The 9,796-nt window shown below is 30.5% G+C and overlaps 1 protein-coding gene across 2 annotated transcripts in view; it reads left to right on the top strand.

Annotated features, from left to right (window-relative positions):
- The first annotated feature begins 443 nt into the window (after positions 1-443).
- LOC139521716 (xylulose kinase-like) overlaps positions 444-9,796 on the top strand; it is a 31,906-nt gene continuing 22,553 nt past the window's right edge. For both annotated transcript variants that reach the window (XM_071315273.1, XM_071315274.1), the window contains exons 1-7: positions 444-575; positions 864-946; positions 1,236-1,305; positions 2,107-2,187; positions 7,571-7,657; positions 8,165-8,257; positions 9,527-9,628. In XM_071315273.1, coding sequence (XP_071171374.1) covers positions 489-575; positions 864-946; positions 1,236-1,305; positions 2,107-2,187; positions 7,571-7,657; positions 8,165-8,257; positions 9,527-9,628 — 603 coding nt within the window. In that variant the 5' untranslated portion in view covers positions 444-488. The remainder of the gene's footprint in view (positions 576-863; positions 947-1,235; positions 1,306-2,106; positions 2,188-7,570; positions 7,658-8,164; positions 8,258-9,526; positions 9,629-9,796) is intronic.

The following is a 9,796-nucleotide window of genomic DNA, read 5'->3' as shown; positions in this document are numbered from 1 at the left end:
CCTATGAAAAGGAAGGGAATTGTAGTTACGACGTATTAAAGGAACATATCCGATATCATTCATTTTGTGAAACAGTATACCTAGTAAAACATAACTTCATATCCGTTTTAAAAATAAAGTTTAAATTAGAACATGGTGAGCTGAAACCGGACTGAAGCAAAACAACATTTTTTTTAGTTGATGCACCGAAAGAAAAGAAAAAAGATTGCAGTCAATATAACTCGGAATATTTACGTATCTGTCCGTATTTGCTCTACACTTTTTATCTGTATTTCACAGTAAAGTGTATGAATAAATAAACTTGGACTCTCTTTAACCTTTTCTTCAAATGTAGCATATATGCATCAAAAGGTTCTGTCGCGTTAATTAAGTATTTCTGAATTGAAATATAGTAAACTCACAATAAATATTATTATTTTTTTTTTGAATTTTAATCGGGCTTTTGTAAAAGGGTGCGATAAGAATTAACACTTTAGTGAATATACCTGATGGTTGGGAGACGAAAACGACAAATATTTGGTGGTAACATGAGTGGAAACTCGATATATTTAGGATTTGACTTTAGCACACAGCAGGTGAGAGAAGTTTTCTTCAGTCAAAATATTTTAAGAGTTAAAAATATATGCGCTAGGTGCACTTGTTCTTGGACTTGTAAATAAAGCATTAAAGGATATTGATAAAATTGATATGAAATGGTGTGCCAACAAATGTATGGCTATGTCTATGGTCATATTGGTTCACTCCCTACACAGAACCCCAAAGAGAACTGATCTCTTCAGGAACTCCAGCTTATTTCATTTGTAAAAAAGGGCTGTCATGATCAGTCAGGGACTTACTATATAGATGTTAATATTCATTTACAGATTAAATGTGTAGCAATCGATGAAGAATTGAATTTCATTTGTGAGAAAGCAGTAAGATTTGACACAGACTTGCCAGAATTCAAGTAAGATTATGCTACAACCAATTTGCACAGTTCATAACTGTAATAGATGCACATAGTTGTATAACATGTCCATATATTTCAAATACATTTCATTCTAGTAATATTTACATGTATTTAATAGCCATAAAAGATCTAGTCAGTATAATAGTAAAATACACTACATCTTGATTATTCTACCCATGTTTGTTAAAAATAACTGAGAGAACAAATAAGAAACAGTTTGAGGTATTTTAATCAGAAAAAAACTCAGAGCATGAATTAAGGCTAATTGCCAGAATTTTTTTTTCAGAACACAAGGAGGAGTCCATGTACATGATGACAGAGTTACGGTAACTGTGCCAACAGCATTATGGGTCAAGGTGAGATGTAGTATAGTAGATAACGCACAGTTACATTACCTTTAGAATTAATGATAGCAGAACATGTTACTTACAACATTCTAGGTCAATGTTTAGTTTTCATTATTTGGTCTGGCTTTGTATAGTCTATTAGGAATAGGTTAGCTATATTTACTGTACTAAATGACTAAAAGTGTATATATAAACTACATATCTGTCTGGCAAGGTTTTTCTGACCTCATTTTCATGGTTCATTGGTCAATGTTAAATTTTCATGATTTGGCATGTTTTTTTTGCTACTACATATGTAAGCAATACATGTAGGTCAACTATATTTGGTGCATGAAATGATTATAAGAAATACATATCCGTCTATCATATTCATGTTTGATTAACATCATTTTCATGGTTCATTGGTCGATGTTAAGTTTTTTTTATGATTTTTGTCTTTCTTGGATACTATTAGCAACCAATGTATCTTTGGTGTATGGAAGGATTGTAAGCTGTACATGTCTGTTTGGTAGGGTTTATTTGAAATTTATCTCATTATCTTGAATCATTGATAATGTTCAGTTTATGTGAAACTTGAGGTAGTACCTTCATCTTTTAGAATTTTAACATAAAAGCAGGAGAGATATTCAGCATGTAGATTCTTGTATCATACATGTCATATGCTACACTTATGTTTTTATATATAATGTTACACAAGTTTATATGTTTATGTTTAATGCTCAACTGTATTTCTGTATTTTAGGCACTGGATAGATAACCTGTTATTCCTTTTGTATGTTCTATGTTACACTGTTTTTCTCTGTATTATAGGCACTGGACATCCTGTTATTCCGTTTGCAGAATGGATTGTTTGATTTTTCCAATGTTATGGGTATATCAGGTTGTGGACAGGTATGGATTTATTGTATCAGGGATGATTCCAGGTGTTTTCAAATGGGTCCTTTTAACATCAAATTGGGAATTTTTATCCCAATTGGGAATTTTTTATGCATACAATCTAAAACGAAATAATATCCTTTTCCTGACCTGTAAAAACGGAAAATGTATATGAAGTTTCACCTGTACACTGATTGAAAAAGTTATTGGATTCAGACCAGGGAAGTTGTAATACATGAATACCATTGCACATGATGCACTATCATCTTAACTTTGGTAAACAAGGCATAGTATACCAGCTAACAGAAACCTATGGCAAGCAGTTCAGCTATTTATTCGAGTTTCAAATTATCTGAAATTATCTCATAATATATAAGATATCTTATATAACATATAAGATTTTTATAAGATATCTCATTTAATATATGAGATATCTTATATAATTTAATTTTTTAAAGCTATCTTAAATATTATATGAGATATCTTTATATTATATAAGATATCTTATATATTTAATAATATATCTTATAAAGTTTAAAAACTTTATGATACATTTGTATCTTATATATTCTATACTTACATATCTTATATACTTATAAGATATCTTCTAATGTTTATAAGATATCTCATTAAGTATATGAAGTATCTTATATAGTTTATTGAATATCATCTTAAGAAAATTATATAAGATATATTATATGAATTATCTTATAATTTCTATACGATGTCTCTAATAATATATCTAATATGATATCTTAAATAAGCTTTTATAAGATATCTTATAAAAATAGATATCTTATATAATAAAGAAGATATCTAATATCAATTATAAGAAAACTATATGAGATATCTTAAAAACTATAAAAGATATCTCATAAATTTTATAACATATCTCATGAACTCTCATGTAAGATATCTTATCAACTTTATAAGATATCTTACAAACTTTATAAGATATCTTACAAACTTTATAAGATATCTTACAAACTATATAAGATATCTAATGAACTATTATATAAGATATCTTATTAAGTTTATGAGATATCTTGAAGTTCAATTAAATAGCAAAACGGCTTGCCATATTAACCACTGAAAAAATCATCCATTGGGTATTTTTTCAACAGATCATCTTTATAAACTTACCTTGATTCAAATGGATTTCAAATTGAACTGACCAATTGTCGAAATCAGAAAAGCAATTACAAGAGGTTATATACTTAATTGATAAGATATTTAAAGCAATTGCACCAGGCACCAGTGAGCTTTAAAATTATTTGGATCATTTTTATATCTTTTGAAACAGTTCCATAATGATGACATCGTATTTCAGTAGGGGGCCTCATTTCATGAATGGTCTATCATCAATATTATTTTTAAAAACGCTCAAACTTTTGTCTTTTGAGGAAATACAGCAAAATATAAAATAACTTCTTTTACCATGTTTACAAAACAAGTTTTCATCTAGTTACATACCGGCTCTGCTGAGCGATCTGCTTTTATAAGATCGGCGCCCATTAAAATTTATTCATCAATGTTATATTTGTTATTCTAGTGGGATTTTGTCTGATGCTCAGTCCGTTTCTGTGTGTGTTACATTTTAGTGTTATGTCGTTGTTCTCCTCTTATATTTAATGTGTTTCCCTCGATTTTAGTTTGTTACCCCGATTTTGTTTTTTGTCCATGGATTTATGAGTTTTGAACAGCGGTATACTACTGTTGCCTTTATTTATATCAAAGAGGACTGCTTTGACACCAATTTTGACAAAAAGCATGTTTTTGATCAACCTGCTGAGCGATCTACTTTTTTGAATTCAAATACTCCCATACAATTTTATTCAATTGAATCCGGCTGCTAAAATTGTTTACCTCACGTTGACATAATAAAATTGTCTAATAAAATGCGATCGTAGTCAGCATTCTTATCCGGATTTTACTACGTTTTGACGACAAACTATGAAACTTTTCCGGAAATACCGATTTTTATTTTATTTTTTCTGAATTGGGAATTTATATTCACAAACATTTTTTTGGGGCCGCTGGCAGATCTTAGGGCCGCTAAGCGGCCCTAAACTATATAGTGGAATCATCCCTGTGTATTCACAACTTTTACAGATCTAAAGGGCAATACACAATTGTAACATAAACATTTGAAAATTCACAATACTTGAAAAAACCTAGAATTTTTATTTGATGCACAAAAAAGTTATGTTCGTATTAATTGATACTCTTATTGGTATCATGTCGTTGTCGTCTGCTTTGTCGTGGTCATCTGCGTTGTCAAAAGATGATTTCTGGATAATAACTTTAGTATAAGTCAATAGAAATCAATAAAATTTTACAACAAGGTTTATAACCACTAAAGGAAGGTTGGGATTGATTTTGTGGGGTTTTGTCCCAACAGTTTAGGAATTAGGGGCCAAAAGGTTCCAAAATTGAACTTTATTTAATTTCATCAAAAATTGAACTCTTGGGGTTCTTTGATATGCTGAATCTAACCATGTATTTAGATTTTAAATATTGGACCATAAAAGATAAATGTCCATTTTTAAGTTCTTAGACCCCATTCATTCTGTGTCAGAAACCTAAGCTGTGTCAACTATTTAATCACAATCCAAATTCAGAGCTGTATCAAGTTTGAATGTTGTGTCCATACTTTCCCCAACTATTCAGGGTTTGACCTCTGTGGTTGCAGCAACCTGTGCCCTGTGGAGCATTTTATTTTACTTTCAATACAGTTGTTTCTAAAGGCAGTTATTCTAATGGAATTTCTATGGTATTTTTATACGACCGCAAAAATAGAAAATTTTTTGGTCCTATATTGGTATGATGTTGGCGTCGTCGGAATACTTTTAGTTTTCGCACTTCAACTTTAGTAAAAGTGAATAGAAATCTATGAATTTTTAATACAAGGTTTATGACCACAAAAGGAAGGTTGGGATTGATTTTGGGAGTTTTGGTCCCAATATTTTAGGAATTAGGGGCCAAAAAGGGCCCAAATAAGCATTTTCTTGGTTTTCGCACTATAACTTTAGTTTAAGTAAATAGAAATCTATGAAATTTTAACACAAGGTTTATGACCACAAAAGGAAGGTTGGGATTGATTTTGGGATGTTTGGTTTCAACAGTTTGGGAATTAGGGGCCAAAAAAGGACCCAAATAAGCATTATTCTTGGTTTTCGCACAATAACTTTAGTATAAGTAAATAGAAATCAATGAAATGTAAACACAAGGTTTATGACCACAAAAGGAAGGTTGGGAATGATTTTGGGAGTTGAAGTCCCAATAGTTTAGGAATTAGGGGCCAAAAAGGGGCCCTTATAAGCATTATTCTTGGTTTTCGCACCATAACTTTAGTATAAGTAAATAGAAATCTATGAAATTTAAACACAAGGTTTATCACCATAAAAGGAAGGTTGGGTTTGATTTTTGGATTTTTGGTCCCAACAGTTTAGGAATAAGGGGCCCAAAGGGTCCAAAATTGAACTTTGTTTGATTTCATCAAAAAATGAATAATTGATATGCTGAATATAAAAATGTACTTAGATTTTTGATTATTGGTCCAGTTTTCAAGTTGGTCCAAATCAGGGTCCAAAATTAAACTTTGTTTGATTTCATCAAAAATTGTATAATTGGGGTTCTTTGATATGCCAAATCTAACTGTGTATGTAGATACTTAATTTTTAGTCCCGTTTTCAAATTGGTCTACATTAAAGTCAAAAGGGTCCAAAATTTTTTAGTCCACTAAGTTTGATTTTAACAAAAAATGAATTCTTGGGCTTTTTTGATATGCTGAATCTAAACATGTACTTAGATTTTTGATTATGGACCCAGTTTTCAAGTTGGTTCAAATCAGGATCCAAAATTATTGTATTAAGTATTGTGCAATAGCAAGAAATTTTCAATTGCACAGTATTGCGCAATAGCAAGAAATCTTCAATTGCACAGTATTGTGCAATAGCAAATATTTTCAATTGCACAGTATTGCGCAATAGCAAGAAATATCTAATTGCACAATATTGTGCAATAGCAAGACATTTTCAATTGGAGTTATCTTTCTTTGTTCAGAATAGTAATTAAATCAACTTAAATCATTGTTTTATACAATATACAATGTATATTCACTTTTACTACCAACCAATCTTTACCATTCAGTGATAACAAGCACTTTATTTTACATTTTAATATTTTATGATGTATATTTAAGAGTAGTTATTGTTGCAAACTCCATTAGAAATTTGAATTGATATCAGTTTTGGAAAAAGGGAAAGGGGGATGTGAAAAAAAATGGGGGGGGGGGGGGGTAAATTTTTCTCATTTCAGATTTCATAAATAAAAAGAAAATTTCTTCAAACATTTTTTTGAGAGGATTAATATTCAACAGCATAGTGAATTGCTCAAAGGCAAAAAAAATATTTTAAGTTCATTAGACCACATTCATTCTGTGTCAAAAACCTATGCTGTGTCAACTATTTAATTTTAGATTTAAATAAGTTTGAAGAAGAAACCTTTAATTGATTTGTAAAATCTTGACATTTGTTTTGTGTAAAAAACCCATATAATGTCAAAAATTTGATCACAATCCAAATTCAGAGCTGTATCACGCTTGAATGTTTTGTCCATACTTGCCCCAACTGTTCAGGGTTCGACCTCTGCGGTCATATAAAGCTGCGCCCTGCGGAGCACCTGGTTAGATATGGTGTAGCTGAAACCTGTTTATGAAACTTATTTTTCTGATAATTTGCTGAATCTGATACAATTCAGTGTTCTCTGAAATTTCTTATATCATCTTAGTAAACAGGAAATTATGAAATACCATCTTGATTCTAGTAATTATAGCAGCACATCCATGACACTATGTATGAGGAACTGATTTCAGAGAGCATCATGTATTAGCAATAGAGCACCACATTACCACAATCCTAAGAGGTCTTAGGGATAACACTGCAACTTACAAGATTACAATTCTAAATGTTTGACATTATACATGAAATTGACTGTATATTCTGTTCTCCTTTGTGAAGTCCTGTTTAAGATTCAGTGGAATAAGATTTATAAATTGAATAATAATTGTGTAATTTTGAAACAATAAAAAGACTGAATTTTTGCCAATCCTATCTATCCCTGTCTGTTGTAGTCATTAGATGTATAAATTTGAAACATATGTTTAGTTTTAGCTAGTAGAATAGTGACTGTGGAAGATTTGGTTAATGTTGTATGTAGGAGTACATATCAAATAAACATTTGATTATGTTTTCTCGTTGTTAATAGTTTATTGGCAGCTATAAACATTTATACATCAATTTATGTTTCCTTGATATTTAATGTATATTTGAAATTGTATGATCCTTGATGACTGTTTTGCATGCTTTTTGGAACAATTTTTTTTTTCTCTTTGCAGCAACATGGAAGTGTGTACTGGAAAAAAGGATCAAAGTTGAAACTGAATAAACTAAAACCATTGGCTAGTCTACATGATCAGCTCAAAGTAAATAATGATAGTTTTTGAAAGCTTGTAAAAGAGAACCTGACTTTAATGGAATACAGTTGTTATAGCTCTTTTCAATCAAATATTTTTGGTTGCACTTTTAAACATTTTAAAATATGTTATCAATACATATTTATATTAGAATAGAATAAATTGGCAATTCACATCATGGCAAAGTTGGGTTTTCATCATATTGGGGCAGTTATTAGAATATTCCTGTCATCAGGGGTAAAATTACATGGCAGCTGAAATTCTTGGATACATCAGATTTGTTTTCTTATATATACGTGTGTTTAAACAGCATTTAAATAAACAATCTATGCCCACAAATGTACAAATAGAAGTTGATTTCTTTTTACCCACCACTTCGAAAGAAAATTTAGCTTTTAATTATGTCAATCTCTGTTACTAGATTTACAGCCATACCAATGTGGTTCAAGGAGCGGTTTAAATTGACAACTTTTAATAATTTTACATATAATTACAGAATTTTGATGTTTTTTTTAGGATGGTTTTAGTGTACCGGAGTCTCCAATATGGATGGATGCCAGTACTATGACACAATGTCAAAAGTTAGAAGAAAGTGTAGGAGGTCCTCTGGTAAATATTATATGTTCAGTATGTCTTGTAGCTTTGTGAATTTGAACAACATTAAGATGCTATTGTGGAAGGGAACACAGATTATTTTACATTTATTGTTCTGTTTGCTTCAATCAAATATTAGGAAATTTATACATACCAGTAATGCTTATTACCACAAAACACAGATCAAGTTTGAATTTTGGTTGTGTCACTTTCGCCATTCTTGAGTTCAACCCCTTTACAAATGGAAAAATTGTTGAATTTTTCATTTCCATTTTCTAAATAAAGTTTGCCTCAACTAAATTTTATAAAACTCATACACAATGCTTATTATACCCCACCCAAGTAAGTTGCGGAGTGTATAATGTTTTTGACCCGTCTGTCTGTCTGTCCGTCAGTCCTGTTTCTTGTCATTGCAACTCCTCTCTTTTAAGAGTTACGCCCCTTTGATTTTATTTGCTTTAATGTACTACTGCAACAGTTTGTCATCCCAACTCCTCTGAAACCACACAATAGAATTTCATGAAACTTTGTAGATAATAAGGACATACTATGTAAATGTGCCTATCGACAGGAAATTACAATTCAATTTTTTCTAGGAGTTACGCCCCTTTGAACTTATTTGCTTCAATGTACTGCTGCAACAGTTTGTCATTGCAACTCCTCTGAAACTACAAAACAGAATTTCATGATTTTTTGCATATGGACAGGAAATTATGGTTCAATTTTTTTTTCTTATACAATTTTTTTTTCTTACACTTATTTTATTTCTCCAATGACAATGTGGGGATGTTGGGTATTTGAGTGCGCTCACTAAAGTTCTTTAATTACCTCAAAACTCAGATCAAGTAGAAATTTGGGGCATCATATTTGTTCCATGGACACATTCCACATTAATTTTTACAAACATTCCAGTTATGAAACTTGTATGGATTGAATCGATTGAGATTTTATTGATGGATTATGTAAATCTTTTACCACCAAAGAAAACTTATAAATATATAAATGATACTGGGAATGTTTTTGGGATATGATATTGACTTGGAACCTTTTTCGGTTTCATTTGACCAGGTCCAAATTAACTTAAATCAGATAACAGTTATTACAACCAGATGTTTGTAAAAAAACAAATTATGTTAATTTTCCTATTTCATAACATTTGGTTTGCATATATGTATTTCTTTAAAATATATTTACTAGAAAATAAGAATTGTTGCATTAAACATGTTAAAGAATTAATATAATCAAATGGTATGATGTTTATTAGTTATTACTTAATGATTTCAGAAATTGGCAGAAATAACTGGTTCTAGAGCATTTGTAAGAATGACTGGTGAACAGATTATGAAGATTTCTCAGAATGACCCTGAAACATATGCAAATACAGAGGTTTGTGTAATTAAAGAGGAAAATTCTTCTCAGTTTTGAAGAAGAAACGCAATCCAATAAGACATTTTTTTTTTGGAAAAATAACTCAAAATTACCAACTAAATAGTTTAAATTAGGCAGAGCATGACTACATGTCAAATTTATATTTTGGGATGCAAAATGTCTTTT

The sequence above is a fragment of the Mytilus edulis genome, chromosome 4 (genome assembly GCF_963676685.1).
Source record: "Mytilus edulis chromosome 4, xbMytEdul2.2, whole genome shotgun sequence".
NCBI classification, from domain to species: domain Eukaryota; kingdom Metazoa; phylum Mollusca; class Bivalvia; order Mytilida; family Mytilidae; genus Mytilus; species Mytilus edulis.
This window is presented reverse-complemented; position numbering and strand designations above follow the sequence as displayed.